The sequence below is a fragment of the Lonchura striata genome, chromosome 31 (genome assembly GCF_050655825.1).
Source record: "Lonchura striata isolate lonStrDom1 chromosome 31, ASM5065582v1, whole genome shotgun sequence".
Taxonomy (NCBI): domain Eukaryota; kingdom Metazoa; phylum Chordata; class Aves; order Passeriformes; family Estrildidae; genus Lonchura; species Lonchura striata.
The window spans coordinates 9,193,618-9,221,518 of NC_140733.1; the positions used below are offsets into that span (position 1 = coordinate 9,193,618).

General features: G+C 59.1%; 4 protein-coding genes and 1 non-coding gene across 7 annotated transcripts; 3 read left to right on the top strand and 2 right to left on the bottom strand.

Moving 5' to 3' along the window:
• LOC110470992 (distal membrane-arm assembly complex protein 1) lies at nucleotides 1–2,424 on the bottom strand. Of its 2 annotated transcripts, XM_021531113.4 has the most exons (3): nucleotides 1,822–2,402; nucleotides 1,243–1,743; nucleotides 1–184 (listed from the first exon to the last, which is right to left on the bottom strand). In XM_021531113.4, the coding sequence occupies exons 2-3, from the start codon at nucleotides 1,439–1,441 to the stop codon at nucleotides 117–119; spliced, it is 267 nt and encodes an 88-aa protein (XP_021386788.3). In that variant the 5' UTR covers nucleotides 1,442–1,743; nucleotides 1,822–2,402; the 3' UTR covers nucleotides 1–116. The 2 variants fall into 2 exon arrangements, with proteins under 2 accessions (XP_021386788.3, XP_085419882.1); XM_085563756.1 differs by lacking the exon at nucleotides 1–184 and having other exon boundaries at nucleotides 1,449–1,743; nucleotides 1,822–2,424.
• LOC144247967 (small nucleolar RNA SNORA57) lies at nucleotides 2,199–2,332 on the bottom strand. Its single transcript, XR_013341402.2, has one exon. It is a non-coding gene; the product is annotated as a small nucleolar RNA SNORA57 (small nucleolar RNA).
• Nucleotides 2,425–4,227: 1,803 nt separating the features above from the next.
• Nucleotides 4,228–7,902, top strand: LOC110480989 (integrator complex subunit 5). Its single transcript, XM_077789594.2, has 2 exons — nucleotides 4,228–4,274; nucleotides 5,062–7,902. Exons 1-2 carry the CDS (start codon nucleotides 4,228–4,230, stop codon nucleotides 7,814–7,816), a joined length of 2,802 nt encoding a protein of 933 aa, XP_077645720.2. The 3' UTR covers nucleotides 7,817–7,902.
• A 1,168-nt stretch (nucleotides 7,903–9,070) lies between these two features.
• Nucleotides 9,071–13,781, top strand: LOC110480988 (DNA-directed RNA polymerase II subunit RPB7). The gene is made up of 8 exons (XM_085563757.1): nucleotides 9,071–9,113; nucleotides 9,270–9,379; nucleotides 10,348–10,507; nucleotides 11,317–11,367; nucleotides 11,863–11,928; nucleotides 12,512–12,583; nucleotides 13,225–13,258; nucleotides 13,607–13,781. Exons 1-8 carry the CDS (start codon nucleotides 9,102–9,104, stop codon nucleotides 13,618–13,620), a joined length of 519 nt encoding a protein of 172 aa, XP_085419883.1. The 5' UTR covers nucleotides 9,071–9,101; the 3' UTR covers nucleotides 13,621–13,781.
• A 255-nt stretch (nucleotides 13,782–14,036) lies between these two features.
• LOC146764916 (elongation factor 1-gamma-like) lies at nucleotides 14,037–27,518 on the top strand. Of its 2 annotated transcripts, XM_085563749.1 has the most exons (11): nucleotides 14,037–14,087; nucleotides 16,278–16,436; nucleotides 17,580–17,643; nucleotides 18,238–18,380; nucleotides 19,994–20,137; nucleotides 21,770–21,899; nucleotides 22,447–22,657; nucleotides 23,596–23,768; nucleotides 25,608–25,732; nucleotides 26,418–26,435; nucleotides 26,610–27,518. In XM_085563749.1, exons 1-11 carry the CDS (start codon nucleotides 14,073–14,075, stop codon nucleotides 26,748–26,750), a joined length of 1,323 nt encoding a protein of 440 aa, XP_085419875.1. In that variant the 5' UTR covers nucleotides 14,037–14,072; the 3' UTR covers nucleotides 26,751–27,518. The 2 variants fall into 2 exon arrangements, with proteins under 2 accessions (XP_085419875.1, XP_085419874.1); XM_085563748.1 differs by lacking the exon at nucleotides 26,418–26,435 and having other exon boundaries at nucleotides 26,592–27,518.
• The last annotated feature ends 383 nt before the right edge of the window (nucleotides 27,519–27,901 follow it).

Below are 27,901 nucleotides of genomic sequence, written 5' to 3' on the forward strand. Positions count from 1 at the left end.
CCCCTCTGGAGCCGGTTCCGGTTCTTTATTGGCGCGCGGGCGCCGGTCGGTGCCGGTGCCGGTTCCGGTTCCGGTGCCAGTCCCGGTGCCGGTCCCGGTGCCGGTCCCGGTTCCCCTCACGGCTCCGGGCGGCGCCGGCGTCCCACGGGGTCGGCGAGGATGACGATGGCCCAGGCGCCCAGACCTGCGGGGAGGGGGAGGCTGCAGCACCTGGGCACACCTGAGATACACCTGAGATACACCTGGGGGCACCTGAGATACACCTGGGGGCACCTGAGATACACCTGGGGGCACCTGGGCACACCTGGGGGCACCTGAGATACACCTGGGGGCACCTGGGCACACCTGAGGGAACCTGGGCACACCTGAGATACACCTGGGGGTACCTGAGATACACCTGAGATACACCTGGGGGCACCTGAGATACACCTGGGGTTACCTGGGCACACCTGGGGCATGGCTCACACATCTGTGATACACCTGGGCACACCTAAGGCACAGCTGGGGGCACCTTAGATATACCTGGGCACACCTGGCGGTACCAGGGCACACCTGGGCACACCCCAGGACCCTCCCCCACCCATGGGAGCCCCAACCCCTCCCCCTCCCCAGGATTCCGGGGGGAATTTGAGGTGATCTGGGAATTTGGGGCCATTTCGGGACAACTTGGGGCACCTCAGGGACATTTAGGACAATTTGGGGATATTTCTGGGGCCATTTTAGAGCATTTTGAGGACATCTTGGGGCCTTTTTGGGACTTTTTGGGGCATTTTGGGATCGTTTGGTGCCTTTTTGGGATATTTTAGGACTTCTTGGGGCCATTTTGGGACTTTTCGGGGCATTTTGGGATCGTTTGGGGCCTTTTTGGGATATTTTAGGACTTCTTGGGGCCATTTTGGGACTTTTTTGGACTTGGGGCCATTTTGGGATAATTTGGGGCCATTTTGGGAATATTTGAGGACGTCTGGCAACATTTTGGTGCCATTTTGGGACAAATTGAGGCCATTTAAGGGGCCTTTTGGGAATTTTCGGGGATATTTTGGGGAATTTGGAGACATTTTGGGGAAATCTGGGGACACTTCCAGCCACCTGGGGACATTCCCATGATTCGAGGACGCCCTGAGCCGTTTCGGGGCATTTTCGGGACATTTTGGGGCATTCCGGGGCCGCTTTGTGACATTTCGGGGCCGCGTCGGAACATCCCGCGCCCCCCCCCCCCCCCGGGACCGCCCCCCCCCTCACCGGCGGCCAGCGTGATCTGGGCAATGGCGGCCATGGAGGGCGGCGCGCCGCTGCGCAGGGCGCCGCGCGGGCCGCGGTACACCCAGAGCGCGGCCAGCAGCAGCCCCGCGCCGCTCAGCAGGCGGCAGCTCCAGCAGCCGCCGAACAGCGGCCGCGCCTCCGGCGGCGCCTCCGCGGGCTCCGCGCCCCGGCGCGACATGGCGGCACCGGAAGCGCCGCCGGAAGTGGCCGCGCCGCAAAAACCTCCGGGTGCGGCCGGCGCCAAAAAGAGTCCCGCGCGCACAGCGCGCCCCGCGCCGATGGTTCCGGGGGGAGTTCAAGGTCGCCGGCAAACGGCGGCGCGGGCGGGGGGGAGTCCCGGTGCTGACGTCACTTCCGGCACGGCGCCGCGCGGTGCGCCACGTTGTCGTCGGTCTGGGCGGCCTCGCGCAGCGCCGCCGCGATCAGCTCGTTGTGGCGCCGCCGCTGCGCCAAAGTCGCGGCGTCCCCGGCCGGCGGCGCCTGCGGAACGGGGGAAAGAACCGGGAATGACCGGCGGGTCCCGGCCCCGGGCGGCCCCGCGCCGCCTCCCGCCCGTACCTTGTCCCCGGCCGCCAGCGCCGCCCAGAGCAGCAGCCCCAGCGCCACCGGGACGGCGCCGCGGGCGAGCGCGCGGGGCCAGCGCGGGTCCGGCGCCATCGCGCGCGCTGCGCCGCTTCCGGCGCGCGGGAAAGCGGAGGCGGGGCCGGGGCAGCGGGACCCGCCCCCAACGGGGACCGGCGGACGCAGCCGCGAGAGCGAAGCGGATCGGAGCCGTTTATTGCCAAGTGAAAGCTCCGCGCGCTCCTCCCGCCGCCGGCGCGCTCCCGCGGCGCTGCCGCTGCCTCGGCCGGTCCTGCGGGGGAGAAGAGGGCGGTGAGGCGGCGGCCCGAGCGCTGCGGGGCTCCGGAGCCCCAACCCCGGCGCCAAACCCCGGCCCCTGTCCCGGCGCGTGAGGGTGGGACCGGCGGACGCCACCGCCGGCACCGAAGACATCGCGCCGGCCGCTGCTGTTCCTCCGCACATCACGGAGCCCGGCACGGCCCCGCCGGGGCCCGCCAAGAACGGGAGGAGCTCCCGGCGCCGCCCGCCCGCCCCGAGCCCGACCCCCGCCCGCGAACGGACCCGGCCCGGAGCGCGCCCGGCGCCGAAAGAGCGGCCGGGGCGGCGGCGGCGCTTTATACCGAGCCCGCGTGGGCGGGGCCTCGGAGACGTCCGCCAATAAAAGCCGCCGGCGCGCGCGCGCGCCAACCAATGAGAATAAAGCAGAAAAGATAGAGGCGGTGGCCTGAAGGTGGATTAGAATATGGGCGGGGCTCTCGCCAGCGCAGCCAATCAGAACCCGCCGCCGCCCTCGCGCGCGCGCGGGCCAATGAGATTTGTGGGGTGGGGCAAAGGAGGGGGCGGGGTTTGAGACCGGAAGCGCGGCCGTACCGGAAGTGGCGGCGGCGATGGGGATCGGCGGGAAAATCAACCGGCCCCGAACGGTCCCGGGGGGCTCCGGGGGGAACCGGGGGGAACCGGGGGGGGCGGGAGGGGCCTCACGAGCGGCCCGGCGGGAGGCCGAGCGCGGGGGGGGGGCGGAAATCCCCAGCCTCACGCGCTGCCGGTAACCGGTACCGGGGGGGGATCTCCGGTAACCCCGGGGGCGCCCCGGTGATTCCGCCGTGCCCCGCAGGAGCTGCGCAAGAAACTCTTCAAGCGGCGGCGGGAGCGGGCGCGGGGCCGGCGGCAGAAGCGGCGGTTAGCGGCGCCCCTCCCCCCTCCCGGTGTCCGGTGACCGGGGGCGGGTCCCGGTGTGACCGGACCGGTCCCGGTGTGACCGGGGGCGGGTCCCGGTGTGACCGGACCGGTCCCGGTGTGACCGGGGCGGGTCCCGGTGTGACCGGGGGCGGGTCCCGGTGTGACCGGACCGGTCCCGGTGTGACCGGGGGCGGGTCCCGGTGTGACCGGGGGCTCCCGGGGCTCTCTCCGGTGCAGGGCGGTGGCGGCGGCGGCGGCCCCGGTGTGGGGGAAGCGGCAGCGGAAGGAGCTGAAGCGGCTGCGGCGGGGGTGAGCGGGGGAGGGGCACCGGGGGGCACCGGGGGCGGCACCGGAGCCGCCCTGAGCCCTCGCGGTGCCCCCAGCGCCCGGCGGCCGCGCCGAGACCGGGACGGAGACGGAGACGGAGGAACGGCGGAGATGGAGCCGTGACACCGGGGACGGACCAGGAACACCGGGGACACCAGTCCCTGCCTCAGTTTCCCCAATCCTGCCTCAGTTTCCCCAATCCTGCCTCAGTTTCCCCGGTCTTGCCTCAGTTTCCCCAATCCCTGCCTCAGTTTCCCCGGTCCTGCCTCAGTTTCCCCGGTCTTGCCTCAGTTTCCCCTTTCCTGCCTCAGTTTCCCCTTTCCTGCCTCAGTTTCCCCGGTCCTGCCTCAGTTTCCCCTTTCCTGCCTCAGTTTCCCCAATCCTGCCTCAGTTTCCCCAATCCTGCCTCAGTTTCCCCAATCCTGCCTCAGTTTCCCCGGTCCTGCCTCAGTTTCCCCAATCTCTGCCTCAGTTTCCCCAGTCCCTGCCTCAGTTTCCCCTTTCCTGCCTCAGTTTCCCCCTTCCTGCCTCAGTTTCCCCGGTCCTGCCTCAGTTTCCCCAATCCTGCCTCAGTTTCCCCGGTCCTGCCTCAGTTTCCCCAATCCTGCCTCAGTTTCCCCAATCTCTGCCTCAGTTTCCCCTATCCCTGCCTCAGTTTCCCCAATCCCTGCCTCAGTTTCCCCAGCCCCCGGCCCAGCTCCGGTCGCGGTGACCCCGATCCGTGTCCCCCTGTCCCCAATAAAGGCGCCCGCTCGCTCTGTCCGTCCGTCCCTCGCGTGTCCGTCCGTCCCGCGGCCGGGGCGCCGGACCCTTTTCGCGGTGGCACCGGCGGGGCGGCCGCTTCCGGCGGGGGCGCGCCCCGCGCACGCGCAGCCGCCCGGCCCCGCCGCGCTCGCCATGTCGGCGCTGTGCGACCCCCCCGGCGGCGCCCGGGCCCCGCTCAGGTACCGGGAGCCCCGGGGAGGGGCGGGGGGGCCCCGGGAGCCCCCCCCGGGAGGGACCCCCCGGACCGGCACCGAATCCCCCCGGGCCTCCCATCCCCTTTTTTAATCCAAGTTTTCCCCATTTTTCTTCTCATTTTCCCTTTTCTAACCCCATTTTTCCCCATTTTCCCCCTCCCTAACCCCCATTTTACCCCTCGTTTCCCCATTTTACCGCTTTGCTCCATTTCCCTCCCCTTATCCCTTTTTAACTCCTCTTTAACCCTTTTAAATCCCATTTTTCCCCATTTCACCCAATTTGTACCCCATTTTTCCCCATTTCACCTCTCCCTATCCCTTTTCTAACCCAAATTTCCCCATTTTACCCCGTTTCCCCCCTCCCTATCTCTTATTAATCCATTTTTTTCCCCATTTTTCCCCATTTCCCTGTTTCCTCCTTCCTATCCCTTATTAACCCCATGTTACTCCTCTCTATCCCTTATTAACCCATTTTCCCCCCATTTCCCCCCCATTTCCCCCCCATTTTCCCCATTTTCCCCCATTTCCCCCCATTGTCTCCCCTTTTCCCCCCATTTCCCCCCTTTTCCCCCCCATTCCTCCCCATTTTCCCCCCATTTCCCCCCATTTCTCCCCATTTCTCCCCATTTCCCCCCATTCCTCCCCCCTTTCCCCCCATTTTCCCACCTGTTTCCCCCCATTTCTTCCCATTTCCCCCCATTTTCTCCTCGTTTCCCCCCATTTCCCCCCATTGTCTCCCCATTTCCCCCGTTTCCCCCGTTCCCCGCCGCAGCGCGCAGGAGCTCTCGCAGGAGGTGAAGGCGTTCCTGAGCGGGCTGGACCCGGCGCAGGGCACGCCGCTGTCGCCGGCGGCGCACGCCCGCTGCGCGCTGCGGCTGCTGCGCTGCCTGCCGCCGGCGCGCCACGCGGCGCTGCAGCACCTGCGCGGGCTCTTCGACGAGCAGGTGTGCGCGCACCTGCTGCAGCGCGAGGCCGGCGCCGCCGCCGCCGCCTCGCCGGGCGCCGAGGCGCTGCAGGAGGCGCGGCGGGCGCTGGCCGAGCTGGTGGCGGCCAACCCGCGGGCCTGGGCGCCCGGCGTGGCGGCCTGGGCCAGCGAGCTGATGGGGCAGCTGAGCAGCAAGTACGCGGGCCGGCCCGGCGTGCCGCCCGCCGCCAGCCTCAACGAGCTGCTGCAGCTGTGGATGGCGTGCCCGGCCACGCGCGCGCTGCTGGACATCTACAGCCAGTGCCTGGCCGCCATGGCCGGCAGCTGCCCCGACGCCTGCGTGGACGCGCTGCTGGACACCTCGGTGCAGCACTCGCCGCACTTCGACTGGGTGGTGGCGCACGTGGGCTCCTCGTTCCCCGCCACCATCATCAGCCGCGTGCTGTCCTGCGGCCTCAAGGACTTCTGCGCCCACGGCGGCGGCGGCGGCGGCGGCGGCGAGGCGGCGGCGCTCGGCGACAAGCGGGCGCCCAAGATGGCCTCGGTGGTGGGCATCCTGGGGCACCTGGCGTCGCGGCACGCCGGCAGCATCAAGCAGGAGCTGCTGCGGATGTTCCGCGAGAGCCTGGGCTCGGCGCGCGAGCACCACAAGGCCACGGTGCCCTTCCTGCTGCAGCTGGCGCTGCTGTCGCCGGCGCTGCTGGCCACGGTGTCGGCCGAGCTGGTGGACGCGCTGCAGCCGCCGGTGCTCAACCAGCTGCACCAGCACTTCTCGGCGCTGCCCCGCGACGAGCTGGAGGCCACGGCGGGCGTGGCGGTGCACCTGCTGTGCCACGCGTCGGCCGGCGCGCTGCGGACGCTGCGGTTCCTGCTGGCCACGGCCGCGCCGGCCTCGGTCATCGCCGCGCCGGGGCCGGCGCTGCGCGAGGGCGTGCGCGAGGCCTGCGAGCGCCTGCTGCAGCTGCTGCTGCTGCACCTGCAGAAGCTGGTGCACGGGCGCGGCGGCGCCGGGCCCGCCGAGGCCGCCGCCCGGCCGGTGCCGTTCCTGGAGGCGCTGCGGCCGCACGTGCGGGAGCTGTGCCAGGACGCGCTGCGGCTGGAGCGGCGGCGCGGGCTGTGGCAGCAGCAGCTGCTGGCGCTGCTGGCGGTGCACTCGGCTCCGCACGGCGCGGCCGAGGCGCTCTTCTTCCTGCTGGCGCTGGCTCGCACGCCCGAGGAGCTGGCGCTGGCGCCGCAGCTGCGCGCCGGGCTGCGCGCCGTGCTGCCCGACCCGCTGCCCGCCGCCGTGGCCGCCGCCGTGGCGCAGATCCACGCCGGCCGCCTGCCCGAGCCGCAGCTGGCGCAGCTGCTGCGCAACCTGGCGCTGCTGCTGCAGCCCCGCGAGCCCGAGGGCGAGCCGGGCGAGCCGGCGCTGGGCGCGGCGCTGGCGCGGCACCTGCCCGACCTGGCGCAGCTGCTGCTGCACCCGCGGCCCGAGGTGGCCGAGGCGGCGTGCCGGCTGCTGGCCGCCTGCCCGCTGCCGCGGGCGCTGCCGCCGGCGCACCTGCTGCCGGCCGTGCGCGCCGCCGTGCGCCGCTTCTTCGCCGGGCTGCGCCGGGGCGACGCGGCCGCGCCGGCGCCGGGCGCGCGGCTGCTGGCGCGGCTGAGCGCCGTGAGCCCCGCCGCCGCCAAGGCCGTGCTGGCGCAGCTGGTGGAGGCGGCGCTGGGCGGCCGCGACGCCGAGCTCTTCGGCGAGGCCGAGCCGGACGGGCGCGGCGAGGCCGCCGCCGCCGCCGCCCCGGGAGCCGCGCCGGCCTCGCTGCTGGACGACAACCGGCGCCTCGCGGGCGGCCCCAGCGCGGCGGGCGGCGTGTGGTCGGTGTTCCACGGCGGCGTGATCGGGCGCGGGCGCAGGGCGGCGGGCGGCGGCGCTCGGCGCGGCGCCGAGGAGCTGAGCCGCAACACGCAGGCTTTCCTCAGCCTGCTGCTGCGCTGCTGCCGCGGCGCCGCCGTGGGCGCCGAGGCCGCCAAGGCGGTGGCGGCGGCGCTGGTGGAGGCCGTGTGCCCCGAGGCGGCGGGCGCCGAGCTGGCCTGGCCGCCCGAGGAGCTGGCCCGCGCCACGGTGGAGCGGGACCTGCGCATCCTGCGCCGCTTCCGCCGGCAGCCGCTGCTGTTCCCGCTGCTGCGGCTGGTGGCCGGCGGCCGGCCGGCGCTGTGCTACTGCTCCGTGCTGCTGCGGGGGCTGCTGGCCGGGCTGGTGGCGCACTGGGACGCGTGCCGCGCCGGCAGCACCGCCGCCTCGCCCTGGCACCTGCGGGCGTCCTGCGCGCTCGTGGCGCTGCTGGCCGAGGGCTCGCTGCTGCCGCCCGTGCTGGGCAACATGCACGAGCTGTTCCCCGAGCTGGCGCCCTTCGAGGTGCACCTGCTGCTGCTCAGCGTCTGGGGCTACCTGCGCGACAACAGCCCGCTGCCACAGAAGTTCACCTTCCAGCCCCGCCTCGGCGCCTTCCGCCGCGACTTCGGCCGCGACGCCGACCTGGGCAAGCACCTGGCCGTGCTGCACAGCGTGCTGCACCGCAACATCCACCGCCTGGGCCGCATGGCCGCCCGCTTCTACCCCTGAGCGGGCCGCGGCGCCGGGGACGCTCCGGGAGGCGGCCGGCGCCGAGAGTTGGAGTTTGTAAAATAAAGGAAGCGCAAGGGAGAGAAGGGTCTGGAATTTGGGGGGTTTGGGGGGGTCTGGGGGTGTTCAGAGGGGGTCTGGGGGGTTCTGGGGAGGGTCTGGGGGTGTCCAGAAGGGGTTTGGGGGGTTCTGGGCAGGGTCTGGGGGTGTCCAGAGGGGGTTTGGAGGGTCTGGGGGTGTCCAGAGGGGGTTTGGGGGGGGTCTGGGGCTGTTCAAAGGGGGTTTGGGGGGTTCTGGGGAGGGTCTGGGGGTGTCCAGAAGGGGGTTGGAGGGTCTGGGGGTGTCCACAGGGGGTCTGGGGAGTTCTGGGGAGGGTCTGGGGGTATCCAGAAGGGGGTTTGGAGGGTCTGGGGGTGTCCACAAGGGGTCTGGGGGGTTCTGGGGGTGTCCAGAAGGGGTTTGGAGGGTCTGGGGGTGTCCAGAAGGGGTTTGGGGGGTTCTGGAGACGGTCTGGGGGTGTCCAGAAGGGGGTTTGGAGGGTCTGGGGGTGTCCACAGGGGGTCTGGGGCTGTTCAAAGGGGGTCTGGGGGTTCTGGGGGTGTCCAGAGGGGGTTTGGGGGGGGTCTGGGGCTGCTCAAAGGGGGTTTGGGGGGTTCTGGGGAGGGTCTGGGGGTGTCCAGAGGGGGTTGGAGGGTCTGGGGGTGTCCGCAGTGCGTCTGGGGCTGTTCAAAGAGGGTCTGGGGGGTTCTGGGGAGGGTCTGGGGGTGTCCACAGGGGGTTTTGGGGGTTTCAGGGGTGCGTTGGAGGATTTGGGGGTGTCCAGGAGGTCCTTTGGGGCATGCAAAGGGGGTTTTGGGGGTGTCCAAAGGGGGTTTTGGGGGTCCTTGGGGGGAGTTTTGGGAGGTCCGTGGGGGATTTTGGGAGGTCTCGAGGGTCCTGGTGGGGTCATGGGCGTTTTTGGGGGGTCCCGAGGGTCCCTGGGGGAGTTTAGGGGGGTCCCAGGGCTGTTTTAGGGGTCCTGGGGCTGTTTTGGGGGTCCCGGGGCTGGTTTGGGGGTCCCGGGGCGCTCCTGTTCCCCCGCCCTGTCAATCACCGCTCTGTCCCCTCCCACCGCCCCACACCAGCCAATCACCGCCCTTGCTCGGGCCGTAACCCCGCCCCCTTCTCCGAGCGCCACCTTCGGCTCGGTGGGCGTGGCCTCGCTCGTCCTCGGCCAATCAGCGCCGAGCGCGGCGGCGGCGGCGGGAACGCGTCACTTCCGGCGGCGGCGGCGGCGGCCCCGAGGATGTTTTACCACGTGAGCGGCACCGGGGGTCACGTGGGCGGCACCGGGGGTCACGTGTCAGGCCGGGGGGGTCCCGGTGTCCTCCCGGTGGTTCCCGGGGCGGTCCCGGTAACTTCCGGTAACTCCCGGTGGCTCCCGGTAACTCCCGGTAACGGCCGGTGCCCGCAGATCTCCCTGGAGCACGAGATCCTCCTGCACCCGCGCTACTTCGGGCCCAACCTGCTCAACACCGTCAAGCAGAAGCTTTTCACCGAGGTGGAGGGGACCTGCACCGGCAAGTGAGCGCGGGACCGGGGGAACCGGGGCGGGAGTACTGGAACCGGCACCGAAATCCGCAAAACGGCACAAAAATCCCCAAAAACGGCACAAAAATCCCCAAAAACGGCACAAAAATCCGCAAAAACGGCACAAACATCCCCAAAAACGGCACCGAAATCCCCAAAAACGGCCCCAGGAAAAACGCCCAACAAACCCCAAATAAATCCCAATAAATCGCAATCAATCAATCAAAATAAAATTAATTAACTGACCTTAACCCCGTTTCTCAGGGGCAGCTTCGCTGTCGGCACCGGGGTGGTCCAGACCCCAATAAACCCCAATAAATCAATGATAAATCCCAATAAAACCCCATAAATTATTATTAAATCATACAATTAACAGTAATTAATTACAAATAATTAATTCTAGGTACGGATTTGTGATTGCTGTCAGCACGATGGACAGTGTGGGAGCTGGGCTGATCCAGACCCCAATGAACCCAAATAAATCAATGATAAATCCCAATAAAACCCCAATAAATCAATGATAACCCCCAATAAAACCACAATAAATCCCCCAATGAACACTAATTAATTATCGATGATTTAATTACAGATACGGGTTCGTTATCGCGGTGACCACCATCGACAACGTGGGCGCGGGGGTGATCCAGACCCCGATAAACCCCAATAAACCCCAATAAATCAATGATAAATCCCAATAAACCCCAATAAATCAATGATAAATCCCAATAAACCCCCATAAATCAGTGATAAATCCCCCAATGAACACCAATTCATTAATTATTAATGATTTAATTACAGGTACGGGTTCGTTATCGCGGTGACCACCATCGACAACGTGGGCGCGGGGGTGATCCAGACCCCGATAAACCCCGATAAACCCCAATAAATCAATGATAACCCCGAATAAAACCACAATAAATCCCCCAGTGAACACTAATTAATTATCGATGATTTAATTACAGGTACGGGTTCGTTATCGCGGTGACCACCATCGACAACGTGGGCGCGGGGGTGATCCAGCCGGGCCGCGGCTTCGTGCTCTACCCCGTGCGCTACAAGGCCATCGTCTTCCGGCCCTTCAAGGGCGAGGTGGTGGACGCCGTGGTCACCCAGGTCAACAAGGTCCGGGGTCACCGGGGGTCAGGGGTCACGCGGGGGTCAGGGGTCACGCGGGGGTCACCCAGGCCGGCAAGGCCCGGCCTCCCCTTCTGTCGTTTTCTGTCTCGTTTTTATTAATTTCTGGTTTTTTTGGTCCCTTTCTGGGCCTTTTTCTCCCGGTTCTGCCCCGTTTGAATCCATTTTTATCCATTTTTATCCATTCTTATCCATTTTTATACATTTTTATCCATTTTTGCCGAATTTATTCCTTTTTATCCATTTTTGCCCATTTCATTCCTTCCTTTTTATCCATCTTCATCCCATTTTTCTCCCACTTTTATCCATTGTTATCCATTTTTATTTGGTTGTGCCCATTTTATCCCTTTTTATCCATTTTTATCCATTTTTGCCCATTTTATTCCTTTTTATCCATCTTTATCCCATTTTTCTCCCACTTTTATCCATTTTTATCAATTTTTGCCAATTTTTTCATTTTTCTCCATCTTTACCCCATTTTTGCCCCCTTTTCCCCATTTTTGCCCTGATTTTTGCCCCATTTTTTCCCCATTTTCGCCATTTTTCCCATTTTTTCTCCCTTTTTCCCCATTTTCCCCATTTTCCCCCTTTCCCCCCATTTTTCCCCATTTTTGCCTTGTTTTTTCCCCGTTTTTGCCCCTTTTTCCCCCTTTTTTCCCCACTTTGCCCATTTTTGCCCTGTTTTTATCCCTTTTTCCCCACTTTTCCCTGTTTCTGCCCAATTTTTCCCACTTTTCCCCATTTTTCTCCACTTTTGCCCATTTTTGCCCATTTTTGCCCCGTTTTCCCGTCCCCAGGTGGGGCTGTTCACCGAGATCGGGCCGATGTCCTGCTTCATCTCCCGCCACGTGAGAGGGGACCCCAAAAATGGCCAAAAGGGGGGAGGGGACCCCAAAAATGGCCAAAAAGGGGGAGGGGACCCCAAAAATGGCCAAAAGGGGGAGGGGACCCCAAAAATGGCCCAGAGGGGGGAGGGGACCCCAAAAATGGCCAAAAGGGGGGAGGGGACCCCAAAAATGGCCAAAAAGGGGGAGGGGACCCCAAAAATGGCCAAAAGGGGGGAGGGGACCCCAAAAATGGCCAAAATGGGGGAGGGGACCCCAAAAATGGCCCAAAGGGGAAAGGGACCCCAAAAATGGCCAAAAGGGGGGAGGGGACCCCAAAATGCCCCTTGGGGCTCTCCCTGACCCCTCAACCCCCCCCCCCCCTCCCACCATTTCCCACCCAAATTTTCCCCTGGGGACCCCAAATCTGCCCCAAATCCCCTTGGGGACCCCAAATCTGCCCCAGGGGACCCCAAATTTCGCCCTGGGGACCCCAAATCTGCCCCCCTGTCCCCCCAGTCCATCCCCTCCGAGATGGAATTCGACCCCAACTCCAACCCCCCCTGCTACAAAACCGTGGACGAGGTGAGGGGGGGTTTGGGGGATTTTGGGGGGTCCTGAGGGAAATTTGGGGGTCTTGGGGGGGTCCTTGGGGGTTTTGGGGGGACTTTGGGTGTCCTGGGGGGAATTTGGGGGGGATCCTGGGGGGATTTTGGAGTAATTTGGGGTCCTGAGGGGGTCTTGGGGGGAATTTGGGGGATCCTGGGGAGAATTTGGGGGGTCCCGGGGGGATTTCGGGGGTCCCGGGGGGATTTTGGGGGGTCCTGGGGGAATTTTGGGGGTCCCGGGGGGATTTGGGGGGTCCCGGGGGGATTTTTGGGGGTCCTGGGGGAATTTTGGGGGTCCCGGGGGGATTTGGGGGGTCCCGGGGGGATTTTTGGGGGTCCCGGGGGGATTTTTGGGGGTCCTGGGGGGATTTTGGGGTCCTGGGAGGATTCAGGGGGTCCCAGGGGGATTTTTGGGGGTTCCGGGGGGATTTTTGGGGGTCCTGGGGGGATTTTGGGGGGATTTTGGGGTCCCGGGGGGATTTCGGGGGTCCCGGGGGGATTTTTGGGGGTCCCGGGGGGATTTTGGGGGGATTTTGGGGTCCCCACTGTCGCTCCCCCAGGACATCGTGATCCAGCAGGACGACGAGATCCGCCTGAAGATCGTGGGGACGCGCGTGGACAAGAACGACATCGTGAGATTCGGGGGGAAATCCCGGCCTTTCGGGCAAAATCCCAAAATCTGGGGGCAAATCCTGACATTTTGGGGGAAATGCTGAAATTCTGGGAGGAAAATTCCCAAAATTCAGGGGGGAAAACCCAAAAATTTGGGGGGAAAATCCTGAAATTGGGTGGGAATGGTGAAATTCGGGGGGTAAATCCCAAAATTTTGGGGGAATCCTGGGACTTGGTGGGAAATTCTGGGATTTGGGGGAAAATCCCAAAATTCTGCGGGGAAATGTTGGGATTTTTGGTGGGGAAATCCTCAAATCTTGGCACGGGGGGAGAATCCACAAATCCAGGGAGATATTCCCAAATTTGGGGGAAATTCCCAACATTTGGGGACAAAATCCCAAAATCTGGGGGGAAATGCTCGAAATTCAGGGGGGAAATCCAAAAATTCAGGGGGGAACCAAATATTTGGGGGAAAATCTCAACATTTGGGGGAAAATCCCTAAAATTTGGGGGGAAATTCTCAAATTTGGGGGGGAAATCCCAAAATTTCAGAGGGAATTCTCAAATGGGGGGGGACATCCCAAATTTTGGGGGGGTCCCAGCTCCGGGGGGGGGTCCAGGTCAGCCCCTCCCCCTCCCCTGATCCTTCCCCTCCCCCCAGTTCGCCATTGGCTCCTTGATGGACGATTACCTGGGTGAGGCGGGGCCGGGATTTGGGGGGATTTGGGGAATTTTGGAGGTCCTGGGGGGATCTGGGGGAATTTTGGGGGTCCCGGGGGGATTCTGGGGGGTCCCGGGGGGATTTGGGGGAGCCCAGGGGGGATTTGGAAGTCCCGGGGCAGTTTGGAGGGTCCCGGGAGGATTCTGGGGAGATTTGGGGGGGATTTTGGGGGTCCCGGGGGGATTTTGGGGAGTCTCAAGGTGGATTTGGGGGGTCCTGGGGGAATTTTGGGAGTCCCGGGTGGGGTTTGGAGGGTCCTGGGAGGATTTTGGGGGGTCTCGGGGTGGATTTTGGGGTCCCTCATCCTTCTCTCCCCCCCCAGGCCTGGTCAGCTGAGCCCCAGGAGCAGCCGCGACCCCTCCCCAATTTTCCCCCCCTTCTCCCAAATTTTGGGAGCCCCACCCCCCCATCCCCGATTTTGGGGGGTTCTGGCAGCCGGGCCCCTCCCCCAGAGCTGGGGGGGCTCTGTTTTCCCTCAATAAAAGCGTTTTTCCCAATTTTCCGCCTTTTCCTCTTTTTTGGGGGGGGCTCCGGGAATTTTGGGGGGGGGTCTTCGCCTCCCGGCGGGGCCCACCGCGCCATCGCCGCTTTAAGGCGCCATCGCCGCTTTAAGGCGCCATCGCCGCTTTAAGGCAGCGTCGCCCCTTTAAGTGCGGTCCCCCCCCGTTGCCACGGCAGCCACCCCGTCCCGCGCTTTACGGCGCCGCGCGTCACTGCCGCGCTCCTCCCACCCAGCCCCGTTTCCGCGCTTTGCGGCCCGGCCCGGCCTTCTCCCCGCGCTCTCCAAGATGGCGGTGTCCGGGGTGAGTGCGGCCGCCGCCGCCATCCGCCGCCATCCTCCTTCCCCCGCCGCCCCGCCGCCTCCCCGCCGCCACCGGGGGAACCGCGGGGCACCGGGGATGCGGCCGGGCCGGCCGCGGAGCCGCGGGGAGGCGGCGGGGGGCGCGGATGGCGGCGGGAAGGGAGGGGGGGGAGCCCTGAGGGGAACCGGAGCCGGTGAGGGGGGAGGGCGGCGGGTTGGTGCCACCCTCGGGGACATCTCGGGGACATCTCGGGGACCCCCTGCCCCGATTTTCCCCCAAACCCTGCGCGGGTACCCCAAAACCCGGGGGGTTCCAGGGGCTTCGTCCACATCGGGACCCCCGGGGCGGATTTTGGGGGTCCTGCGTCCCCTCAGTGCCACCCCCCGGTGTCACCCCGGTGTCCCCAAGTTCTGGGGACATCTCGGGGACCCCCTGCCCCGATTTTCCCCCAAATCCCGCGCGGGTACCCCAAAATCGGGGGTTCCAATTGTCCCCCAGTGCCCGCCCCACATCGGGACCCCCGCGGCCACCCCCGTGTCCCAAAACTTGGGGACATTTTGGGGACATTTTGGGGAGATTTGGGGACACTTTGGGCGCCCTGTGGGGACATTTCAGGGACAACTTAAGAGACGTTTTAGGGACATTTTGGGGCCACTCTGGGGATATTTTGGGCACACTCGAGAGCCACTCTGGGGACACCTTGGGGACCCTTTGGGGACACTTCAAGGGACCTTTTAGGGACACTCTGGGGACCCTTTGGGGATATTTTGGGGACACTTTGGGGACACCTTGGGGATATTTTGGGGACACTTTAGTGACACTCTGGGGACACCTTGGGGATATTTTGGGGACACTCTGGGGACACTTTTGGGATACTCTGGGGACCCTTTGGTGACACCCTGGGGACACTCTGGTGACACTTTGGGAATATTTTGGGGACACTTTAGTGACACTTTGGGGATATTTTGGGGACACTCTGGGGACACTTTCGGGACACTCTGGGGACCCTTTGGGAATATTTTGGGGACACTTTAGTGACACTCTGGGGACACTTTCAGGACACTCTGGGGACCCTTTGGGGACACCTTGGTGACACTTTGGGGACCCTTTGGTGACACCCTGGGGACACTTTGGGGATATTTTGGGGACTCTTTGGTGACACCTTGGGGACACCTTGGTGACACCTTGGGGACACCTTGGTGACCCTTTGGGGACACTCTGGGGACCCTTTGGGGACACCTTGGTGACACTTTGGTGACACCTTGGGGACACCTTGGTGACACCTTGGGGACACCTTGGTGACACTTTGGTGACACTCTGGAGACACCTTGGGGACACTCTGGAGACACCCTGGTGACACTTTGGGGACACCCTGGTGACACTCTGGAGACACCTTGGGGACACTTTGGGGACACTTCGGGGACACTCTGGGGACCCTTTGGGAATATTTTGGGGACACTTTAGTGACACTCTGGGGACACTTTCGGGATACTCTGGGGACCCTTTGGTGACACCTTGGTGACACTCTAGGGACCCTTTGGGGACACCCTGGGGACACTTTGGGGATATTTTGGGGACTCTTTGGTGACACCTTGGGGACACCTTGGTGACACCTTGGGGACACCTTGGTGACCCTTTGGGGACACCTTGGTGACACTCTGGAGACACCTTGGTGACACTTTGGTGACATTCTGGAGATACCTTGGGGACACTTTGGTGACACTCTGGGGACACCTTGGTGACACTTTGGGGACCCTTTGGTGACACCCTGGGGACCCCCTGGTGACCCTTTGGGGACACTTTGGTGACACTCTGGAGATACCTTGGTGACACCCTGGTGACACCCTGGGGACACCCTGGTGACACTCTGGAGACACCTTGGGGACACCTTGGTGACACTTTGGGGACACCCTGGTGACCCTCTGGTGACCCTTTGGGGACACCCTGGGGACACTTTGGGGACACTTTGGTGACATTCTGGAGACACCCTGGTGACACTTTGGGGGCACCTTGGTGACACTTTGGGGACCCTTTGGTGACACTCTGGAGACACCTTGGTGACACCCTGGGGACCCTTTGGTGACACCCTGGTGACCCTCTGGGGACACCCTGGGGACACTTTGGTGACACTTTGGGGACCCCCTGGTGACCCCCCTGGTGACCCCTGGGGACCCCCGGTGCCGCCCGCAGACGCTGTACACGTACCCCGAGAACTGGCGCGCCTTCAAGGCGCTGATCGCGGCGCAGTACTCGGGCGCGCGGCTGCGCGTGCTCTCGGCGCCGCCGCTCTTCCGCTTCGGCCACACCAACCGCAGCCCCCAGTTCCTGCAGAAGTTCCCGCTCGGGAAGGTCAGTCTGAGCCTGAACAATCCCAACATTCCCAAAAAATCCCAAAAAAATCCCAAAAACCCCAAAAAATCCCAAAACTGTGGCCATTCAGGGGCTGGGGTTTGGGATTTGGGGGCTGGGGTTTGGGGGGTTCAGACCCCAAAGTTCCTGCACAAGTTCCCGCTCGGGAAGGTCAGTCTGAGCCTGAACAATCCCAACGTTCCCAAAAAAACCCAAAAAAACCCCAAAAAAATCCCAAAAAATCCAAAAAAACTCAAAAATCCCAAGATCTGGGGTTTGGGGGGTTCAGGCCCTGCAGTTCCTGCAGAAGTTCCCACTCGGGAAGGTCAGTCTGAGCCTAAACAACCCCAGAATTCCCAAAAAAACCCTCAAAAAATCCCAAAAACCCAAAAAAAACCCAAAACTGTGGCCATTCAGGGGCTGGGGTTTGGGATTTGGGGGCTGGGGTTTGGGGGGTTCACACCCCAAAGTTCCTGCAGAAGTTCCCGCTCGGGAAGGTCAGTCTGAGCCTGAACAATCCCAACATTCCCAAAAAAACCCTCAAAAAATCCCAAAAACCCCAAAAAATCCCAAAAAACTCAAAAATCCCAAGATCTGGGATTTGGGGGGTTCAGGCTCCCCAGTTCCTGCAGAAGTTCCCGCTCGGGAAGGTCAATCTGAGCCTGAACAATCCCAGAATTGCCAAAAAAATCCCAAAAATCAAAAAAAAGAAACCCTAAAAAAACTCAAAAATCCCAAAAAACTCCCAAACTGTGGGGATTTGGGTGTTTGGCTCAGAATTGGAAGTTTTGTGGGGTTTTTTGGTGGTTTTGGGGTATTTTTGGGCTTTTTTTGAGCTTTGGGGTTTTTTTTTGGGGGGGGGGTATTTCTTGGGGGTTTTTTTGGGGATTTTTGTGGGGTTTTTTTGGGATTTTTGGTGGTTTTGGAGTTTTTAGGAGTATTTTATGGATGTTTTAGGGGTTTGGGGATGTTCTGGGGATTTTTGGGATTTTTTTGGGGTTTTGGGGGGTATTTCTTGGGGGATTTTTTGGATTTTTGTGGTGTTTTTTGGGATTTTTGGTGATTTTGGGGTTTTTGGGAGTATTTTTGGGATGTTTTTGGGGTTTTTGGGATTTTTTTGAGGTCTGGGTTTTCTCCCCGCAGGTCCCGGCCTTCGAGGGCGACGACGGATTCTGCGTCTTCGAGAGCAACGCCATCGCCTACTACGGTTAATTAGTGCCCTAATTAGCTTAATGAGCTGCTGTGCTCCTCACTGGCTGTGCTCTGCTGCCCTAATTAATTAATTTGTTCATTGATTGATTGATTGATTGATTGGCTCTTTCCTGGAGCTCATTAATGATCCCCTTTTGCTCATTAACGATTTCTCCTGCCCCTTAATGAGTCCCTCCCCTGATTAACCATTCCCCTGGCTAATTAATTTCCCTGCTGCTAATTAATTACCCTTTTGGGTGATTAATTAACCCTTTCCTGGCAGTGAGTACGGAGGGGAGCAGCACCAACTTTATCATTCCCCCATTAATGATCCCTCATTGCTCATTAACGATCCCCCGAGTCTCTAATGAGTCCCTCCCCTAATTAACCATTCCCTTGGCTGATTAATTACCCTTTTGGGTGATTAATTAACCCTTTCCTGGCAATGACCACAAAGGGGAGCAGCACCAACTTTATCATTCCCCCATTAATGATCCCCCATTGCTCATTAACGATTCCTCCTGGGCTCTGACGAGTCCCTCCCCTAATTAACCGTTCCCCTGGCTGATTGATTACCCTTTTGGGTGATTAATTAACCCCTTCCTGGCAGTGAGCACGGAGGAGCTGCGGGGCAGCACGCCCGAGGCCGCGGCGGCCGTGCTGCAGTGGGTGAACTTCGCCGACAGCGACGTCGTCCCCCCGGCCAGCACCTGGGTGTTCCCCACGCTGGGCATCCTGCACTACAACAAACAGGTGGGGGATTTTTTTGGGATTTTTTGGGAATTTTTGGGAATTTTTTGGGAATTTTTCGGGAGTTTCTGGGGGTTTGGGGAAATTTTTGGGGTTTTTTTTGGGATTTTTTGTGATTTTTTAATTAATTTTTTGAATGTTCCCCACGCTGGGCATCCTGCACTACAACAAACAGGTGGGGATGTTTGGGGATTTTTTGGGAATTTTTTGGGAATTTTTCGGGAGTTCCTGGGGGTTTGGGGAAATTTTTGGGGATTTTTTGTGATTTTTTAATTAATTTTTTGAATGTTCCCCACGCTGGGCATCCTGCACTACAACAAACAGGTGGGGGATTTTTTTGGGAATTTTTGGGAATTTTTTGGGGATTTTTTCGGGAGTTCCTGGGGGTTTGGGGAAATTTTTGGGGTTTTTTTTGGGATTTTTTGTGATTTTTTAATTAATTTTTTGAATGTTCCCCACGCTGGGCATCCTGCACTACAACAAACAGGTGGGGGATTTTTTTGGGATTTTTTGGGGATTTTTTGGGATTTTTTCAGCAGTTCCTGGGGGTTTGGGGAAATTTTTGGGGGTTTTTTTGGGATTTTTTTGTGATTTTTTAATTAATTTTTTGAATGTTCCCCACGCTGGGCATCCTGCACTACAACAAACAGGTCTGCGGATTTTTTTGGGGATTTGGGGAATTTTTTGGGAATTTTTTGAGGGTTTTGGGGAATTTTTCAGGAATTTTTGGGGGTTTTTTGTGATTTTTCGTGATTTTTTTGGGTGTTCTTGCATTACAGCAAACAGGTGGGGTTTGGGAATTCCAGGAATTTTGGGTTTTCTCTCCCCATTTCGTGTTCCCCTCCCCGTTTTTGGGTTTTCTCTCCCCATTTCTGGTTCCCCTCCCCAATTTCGTGTTCCCCTCCCCAATTTCGTGTTCCCCTCCCCAATTTTGGGTTTTCTCTCCCCGATTTTGGGTTTTCTCTCCCCATTTTGGGTTTTCTCTCCCCCTTTCGTGTTCCCCTCCCCAATTTCGTGTTCCCCTCCCCAATTTTGGGTTTTCTCTCCCTGTTTTTGGGTTTTCTCTCCCCGTTTTTGGGTTTTCTCTCCCCCATTTTGGGTTTTCTCTCCCCATTTCGTGTTCCCCTCCCCAATTTCGTGTTCCCCTCCCCAATTTTGGGTTTTCTCTCCCCATTTCTGGTTCCCCTCCCCAATTTCGTGTTCCCCTCCCCAATTTTGGGTTTTCTCTCCCCATTTCGTGTTCCCCTCCCCAATTTCGTGTTCCCCTCCCCAATTTCGTGTTCCCCTCCCCAATTTCTGGTTCCCCTCCCCCATTTCGTGTTCCCCTCCCCAATTTCATGTTCCCCTCCCCCATTTCGTGTTCCCCTCCCCAATTTCGTGTTCCCCTCCCCAATTTCTGTTCCCCTCCCCAATTTCGTGTTCCCCTCCCCAATTTTGTGTTCCCCTCCCCAATTTCGGGTTCCCCTCCCCAATTTCGGGTTCCCCTCCCCAATTTCGTGTTCCCCTCCCCAATTTCGGGTTCCCCTCCCCAATTTCGTGTTCCCCTCCCCAATTTGTGTTCCCCTCCCCAATTTGTGTTCCCCTCCCCAATTTCCCCTGCCCCTGTGCCGTGCCAGGCCACCGAGGTGGCGAAGGAGGAGGTGCGCCGGGTGCTGGGGGTGCTGGACGGGCACCTGCGAACCCGAACGTTCCTGGTGGGCGAGAGGGTGAGCCTGGCAGACATCAGCCTGGTCTGCGCCCTGCTCTGGCTCTACAAACAGGTATTTGGGGGGATTTGGGGAGATTTGGGGGGATTTGGGGCATTTTGGGGGGCTCAGCCTGCTCTGCGCCCTGCTCTGGCTCTACAAACAGGTATTTGGGGGATTTGGGGCATTTTGGGGGGATTTGAGGCATTTTGGGGCATTTTGGGGGGATTTGGGGCATTTTGGGGGGATTTGGGGCATTTTGGGGGGATTTGGGGGGATTTGGGGCATTTTGGGGGGATTTGGGGCACTTTGGGGGGGCTCAGCCTGGTCTGCGCCCTGCTCTGGCTCTACAAACAGGTGATTTTGGGGCATTTTGGGGGGATTTGGGGCATTTTGGGGGGGCTCAGCCTGGTCTGCGCCCTGCTCTGGCTCTACAAACAGGTATTTGGGCATTTTGGGGCATTTTGGGGGGATTTGGGGCATTTTGGGGGGATTTGGGGCATTTTGGGGCATTTTGGGGGGATTCAGCCTGGTCTAGGTGTATCTCAGGCGTATTTAGGATGTCCCAGGTGTATCCCAGGTGTATTTGGGGATCCCAGGTGTATTTAGGATGTATTTTGGTAACCCAGGTGTATGTAGGATGTATTTGGGGGATCCCAGGTGTATTTTGGATGGATTTGGGGATCCCAGATGTATTTTGGGTATCTCAGGTGTAACTCAGGTGTATTTAGGATATATTTTGGGGATCCCAGGTGTATTTGGGTAACCCAGGTGTATGTAGGATGTATTTGGGGGATCCCAGGTGTATTTGGGGGATCCCAGGTGTATGTTGGGTATCCCAGGTGTATTTAGGATGGATTTGGGGATCCCAGGTGTATTTGGGTATCTCAGGTGTATTTGGGGATCCCAGGTGTATTTTGGGTATCTCAGGTGTAACTCAGGTGTATTTAGGATGTATTTAGGATGGATTTGGGGATCCCAGGTGTATGTAGGATGTATTTGGGTATCCCAGGTGTATTTGGGTAACCCAGGTGTATGTAGGATGGATTTGGGGGATCCCAGGTGTATGTAGGATGTATGTTGGGTATCCCAGGTGTATTTTGAGTATCTCAGGTGTAACTCAGGTGTATTTAGGATGTATTTAGGATGTATGTTGGGGATCCCAGGTGTATTTTGGTAACCCAGGTGTATTTAGGATGTATGTTGGGGATCCCAGGTGTATGTTGGGTATCCCAGGTGTATGTAGGATGGATTTGGGGATCCCAGGTGTATGTAGGATGGATTTTGGGGATCCCAGGTGTATGTTGGGTATCCCAGGTGTATGTAGGATGGATTTGGGGGATCCCAGGTGTATTTAGGATATATTTTGGGGATCCCAGGTGTATGTAGGATGGATTTGGGGGATCCCAGGTGTATTTTGGGGATCCCAGGTGTATGTAGGATGGATTTGGGGATCCCAGGTCTATTTTGGGGATCCCAGGTGTATTTGGGTAACTCAGGTGTATGTTGGGTATCCCAGGTGTATGTAGGATGGATTTGGGGGATCCCAGGTGTATGTAGGATGGATTTCGGGGATCCCAGGTGTATGTAGGATGGATTTGGGGGATCCCAGGTGTATGTAGGATGTATGTTGGGGATCCCAGGTGTATGTAGGATGTATGTTGGGGATCCCAGGTGTGTTTGGGTAACCCAGGTGTCTCTCCCCAGGTGCTGGACCCCGCGTTCCGCGGCCCCTTCGGCAACGTCACGCGCTGGTTCCTCACCTGCCTCAACCAGCCCCAGTTCAAGGCCGTGCTGGGCGAGGTGCAGCTGTGCCAGCGGATGGCGCAGTTCGACGGTGGGCACACCTGGGCACACCTGGGCACACCTGGGGAGTGGGCACACACCTGGGGGCACCTGGGCACTCTTGGGAACACACCTGGGGACACACCTGGGGGCACCTGGGGGGTGGGCACACACCTGGGGACACCTGGGCACACCTGGGGGGAACTGGGACACACCTGGGGGCACCTGGGCACACCTGGGCACACCTGGGGGGCACTGGGACACACCTGGGGGCACCTGGGGGGGACTGGAACACACCTGGGGGCACCTGGGCACTCTTGGGGACACACCTGGGGACACACCTGGGCACACCTGGGGGGTGGGGACACACCTGTGAATTTTAGAATAGTTTAAAGGGAGATTCTTGAGGTAAAAAAGGGGCAGAGAAAGTGAATTTCGGGCAAATTTAAAAGGGATTTTTTGAAGTAAAAAACCCGAGTTTTAAGCTAGTTTAAAAGCGATTTTTTGTGGTAAAAAAAACCCCAAAAAACGGCGATTTTTGGGGCGATTTTCGCCCGGAAAGCCCCAAAACTCTCCCGTTTTTTTGCTGTTGGGAGCAGCCAAGAAGTTTGCGGAGGGGCAGGCGCGGCGGGAGAAGGAGAAGGAGCCCCCCAGGAAGGGGGAGAAGGAGAAGGAGCCCCCCAGGAAGGGGGAGAAGCCCCCCAAGAGGGAGGAGAGGCGGCCGGAGCCCGAGCAGGACCTGGACGAGTGCGAGCAGGTCCTGGCAGCCGAGCCCAAGGCCAAGGACCCCTTCGCCCACCTGCCCAGGAGGTGGGGGCACACCTGGGGGCACACCTGGGGGGGTTTGGGGACACCTGGGGGGGTTTGGGGACACCTGGAGGCACACCTGGGGGGGTTTGGGGACACCTGGGGGGGTTTGGGGACACCTGGAGGGGGTTTGGGGACAGCTGGGGGGGTTTGGGGACACCTGGAGGGGGTTTGGGGACACCTGGGGGGGTTTGGGGACACCTGGAGGGGGTTTGGGGACACCTGGGGGGGGGTTTGGGGACACCTGGGGGGGTTTGGGGACACCTGGGGGGGGGTTTGGGGACACCTGGGGGGGTTTGGGGACACCTGGGGGGGGGTTTGGGGACACCTGGGGGGGTTTGGGGACACCTGGAGGGGGTTTGGGGACACCTGGGGGGATTTGGGGCACCTGGAGGGGGTTTGGGAACATCTGGGGGGAGATTTGGGGGGTTTGGGGACACCTGGGTGGGGTTGGGGACACCTGGGACACACCTGGGGACACCTGGAGGGGGTTTGGGGTCACTCTGAGGAGTTCATGGTCACTCTGGGGTCACCCTGGAGGTTTTGGGGTCACTCTGGGTGTCCGTCTGTCCCCCCAGTCCGTTTGTCCTGGACGAGTTCAAGCACAGTGGGAACACAGAGGGGACACGGAGGGGTTTGGGGTCACCCTGGAGGTTTTAGGGTCACTCTGAGGAGCTCAGGGTCACTCTGGGGGTTTCAGGGTCCCTTTGGGGTCACTCTGGGGGGCTCGGGGTCACTCTGGGGTCACTCAGTGTCCGTCTGTCCCCCCAGTCCGTTTGTCCTGGACAAGTTCAAATGCAAGTTCTCCAACGAGGACACGCTGGGGACAGGGGGACACTGAGGGGTTTGGGGTGACTCTGGGGGGCTCGGGGTCACTCTGGGGTCACTCTGGGGGTTTTGGGGTCACTCTGGGGTCACTCAGTGTCCGTCTGTCCCCCCAGTCCGTTTGTCCTGGACGAGTTCAAGCGCAAGTACTCCAACGAGGACACGCTGGCCGTGGCGCTGCCGCACTTCTGGGAGCACTTTGACCGCGAGGGTTGGTCCCTGTGGTACTGCCAGTACCGGTACCCCGAGGAGCTGAGCCAGACCTTCATGAGCTGCAACCTCATCACCGGTGGGCCTTCCTCATCCTCATCCTCATCCTCATCATCATCCTCATCATCATCCTCATCCTCTTCATCCTTCATCTCCATCCCCACCCTTCCCATCCCTGTCCTTCCCCACCCTGAGGAGCTGAGCCAGACCTTCATGAGCTGCAACCTCATCACCGGTGCGCCTTCCTCCTCATCCTCATCCTCCTCATCCTCATCCTCATCCTCCTCATCATCCTCATCATCTTCATCCTTATCTTCCTTCATCTCCATCCTCACCATCCCCATCCTTGTCCTTCCCCACCCCAAGGAGCTCCCCCAGACCTTCATGAGCTGCAACCTCATCACCGGTGCGCCTTCCTCCTCCTCCTCATCCTCATCATCATCCTCATCATCATCCTCCTCATCATCCTCATCCTCATCATCATCCTCATCCTCTTCATCCTTCATCTCCATCCCCACCCTTCCCATCCTTGTCCTTCCCCACCCCGAGGAGCTGAGCCAGACCTTCATGAGCTGCAACCTCATCACTGGTGGGCCTTCCTCCTCATCCTCATCATCATCATCCTCATCCTCATCATCATCCTCATCTTCATCCTTATCTTCCTTCATCCTCACCATCCCCATCCCTGTCCTCGTCCTTCCCCACCCTGAGGAGCTCCCCCGACCTTCCTCCTCCTCCTCCTCCTCCTCCTCCTCCTCCTCCTCCTCCTCCTCCTCCTCCCGGCCCTTCTTCCCTCCCTTCCCTTTTCCTGCTCTTCCCATTCCAGAGTTTTCCTCCTTTTCCCTCTTTTCCTTCAATTTTGTCTCCATTTCCCCTTTTTTTCTCTCCATTTCCCCTTTTTTTCTCTCCCTTTTTCCTTTTTTCTCTCCCTTTTCCCCTTTTTTCTCTCAATTTCCCCTTTTTTCTTTCCATTTCCCCTTCTTTTCTCTCCCTTTTCCTTTTTTCTCTCGCTTTCCCTTTTTTCTCTCCCTTTCCCTTTTTTCTCTCCCTTTTCCCTTTTTTTGTCCCTTTTCCTCTTTTCTCTCAGTTTCCCTCTCCTTCCCTCTCTGCCCCATTTCCTCTCCCTTTTCCATCCATTTTTCCTGTTTTTCCCATTTTTGCTCTCCTGGGGATATCCCAGCACCTGCACAAATCCCTTTTTTCTCCTTTTCTCCCACTTTTTCTCCCTTTTTTCTCACTTTTCTCTTTTCTCTCACATTTCTCTCCTTTTCTCTCCTTTTCTTTCCTTTTCTCTCCATTTTTCTCAGTTTTCTCTCCTTTTCTCACTTTTCTCTCAATTTTTCTCCTTTATTCTCCTTTTCTCTCCTTCTTTTTTCTCTTTTGTCACACTTTTCTCTCTCTTTTTCTCATTTTCTCTCACTTTTCTCTCAATATTTCTCCTTTTTTCTCATTTTCTTTCACTTTTCTCTCAATTTTTCTTCTGTATTCTCTTTTTCTCTCTTTTCTCTCCTTTTCTCTCTTTTGTCTTTTCTCTCACTTTTCTCTCCTTTTTTCTCATTTTCTCTCTTTTTTTTCTCCTTTTCTCTTTTTTTTCTCCTTTTCTCTTTTTTTTCTCCTTTTCTCTCACATTTCTCTCCTTTTCTCTCCTTTTTTCTCCTTTTCTCTCTTTTTTTCTCTTTTCTTTCACATTTCTCTCCTTTTCTCTCACATTTCTCTCCTTTTTTCTCATTTTCTCTCCTTTTCTCTCTTTTTTTTCTCATTTTTTTCTCCTTTTCTCTCCTTTTCTCTCACATTTCTCTCCTTTTCTCTCACTTTTTCTCCTTTTTTCCCATTTTCTCTCACTTTTTCCCGTTTTCTCTCACTTTTTCTCCTTTTTTCCCCTTTTCTCTCACTTTTCCCCGTTTTCCCCGTTCCCCAGGGATGTTCCAGCGCCTGGACAAGCTGCGCAAGAACGCCTTCGCCTCGGTGGTGCTGTTTGGGAAGGACCACGACAGCAGCATCTCGGGGGTCTGGGTGCTGCGGGGGCAGGAGCTGGCCTTCACGGTGAGAAAATACAAAAAAACCAAAATTCCCAAAAAAAAACCCTGAAAAAATCCATGGGGTGGGGTTTGCAGGGCGAAAATCACAAAAACGCCCATTAAAATACCCCAAAAATCCAAGCTCTGGGTGCTGCGGGGGCAGGAGCTGGCCTTCACGGTGAGAAAATACAAAAAAAACAAAATTCCCAAAAAAAAAATCCGTGGGGTGGGGTTTACAGGGCGAAAATCACAAAAATTCCCATGAAAATACCCCAAAATAGCCCCAAAATACAACCTGTGGGTGCTGCAGGGGCAGGAGCTGGCCTTCACGGTGAGAAAATCCAAAAAAACCAAAATTCCCCCCAAAAAAATCCGTGGGGTGGGTTTACAGGGTGAAAATCACAAAAATTCCCATGAAAATACCCCAAAATCCAAGCTGCGGGGGCAGGAGCTGGACTTCACGGTGAGAAAATCCCAAAAACTCACAAAATTCCAAAAAATAACCCCAAAAAACCCATGGGGTGGCTTTTGCAGGGAGAAAACCCAGAAATTCCCATTAAAATATCCCCAAATACCCCCAAACCCTTGGGAATTCCGGACTTTCACGGCATTTTCACTGAAAATACCCTTTTTTTTTGCAGTTTTCACAGGAAAACTGATATTTTCTCTCCCTAATTCCCATTTTCCCCGTTTTTTGCCCCATTTCCCAGCTGTGCCCAGACTGGCAGGTGGATTACGAGTCCTACACCTGCCAAAAACTCCCCAAAATCCTGTTTTTTACGGGGTTTTCTCTGGGAACATCGGATTTTTTTGCGGTTTTCACAGGAAACTCGGTATTTTTTTTAACAATTCCCATTTTCCCTGTTTTTTGCCCCATTTCCCAGCTGTGCCCGGACTGGCAGGTGGATTACGAGTCCTACACCTGGCGCAAGCTGGACCCCGAGAGCGCCGAGTGCCGGACGCTGGTGACGGAATATTTCAGCTGGGAGGGCGAGTTCCAGCACGTGGGCAAGCCCTTCAACCAGGGCAAGATCTTCAAGTGAATTTGGGCTGAAATCCCGGGATTTTGGGGCTCAAATCCCCGGGTTTGGGGCCCTTCAACCAGGGCAAGATCTTCAAGTGAATTTGGGCTGAAATCCCGGGATTTTGGGGCTCAAATCCCCGGGTTTGGGGCCCTTCAACCAGGGCAAGATCTTCAAGTGAATTTGGGCTGAAATCCCGGGATTTTGGGGCTCAAATCCCCGGGTTTGGGGCCCTTCAACCAGGGCAAGATCTTCAAGTGAATTTGGGCTGAAATCCCGGGATTTTGGGGCTCAAATCCCCGGGTTTGGGGCCCTTCAACCAGGGCAAGATCTTCAAGTGAATTTGGGCTGAAATCCCGGGATTTTGGGGCTCAAATCCCCGGGTTTGGGGCCCTTCAACCAGGGCAAGATCTTCAAGTGAATTTGGGCTGAAATCCCGGGATTTTGGGCTCAAATCCCAGGATTTTGGGCTCAAATCCCCGGGTTTCAGGGCCCTTGGAGATCTGAAAGTGAATTCAGGTTCAAACCCCAGGATTTTGGGCTCAAATCCCAGGATTTCAGGGCCCTTCAACCACTTCAGGATCTTCAAGTGAAATTTGGGCTGAAATCCCAGGATTTTGGGCTGAAATCCCAGGATTTTGGGCTCAAATCCCAGGATTTTGGGCTCAAATCCCAGGATTTCGGGGCCCTTCAAGCACGGCAAGATTCCCCCTGGAATTTTGGGCTGAAACCCCGGGATTTCGGGGCCCTCCAGCCCCGATCCAATAAAGAATCTGGGAGAGGACGAGACTCCGGAGTGGTTTGGGGTTTTTTTGGGGTGGATTTGGGGCGTTTTGGGCCATTCCAGAGGGTCCCGAGGGCTCCAGGAGATGATCCGGAATCCCGAATTTTCCATAAACTCCCCCAAAATCTCCGCTCGGGGGGAGAACCGGGAGCGCTCCTGGAATTTTGGGGGGTCCCGGGGCGATCCCAGCCCCGTTGTCCCCAAAAAATCCCAAATGCCGGCGGATTTGGGGCAGAAATTCCGGAATTTTCTGGGAATTCCCCCCCACGTCTGGGGGGCTGAGATTTGATTGGGGCTGGGGGAGGGGCGGTCCCAGTATAAACCAGTAACGGCCACCAAAACCAGTTTGGGGCCCGCCCCTCCCCCCGCTTCCTTCCTGGGCCTCCCC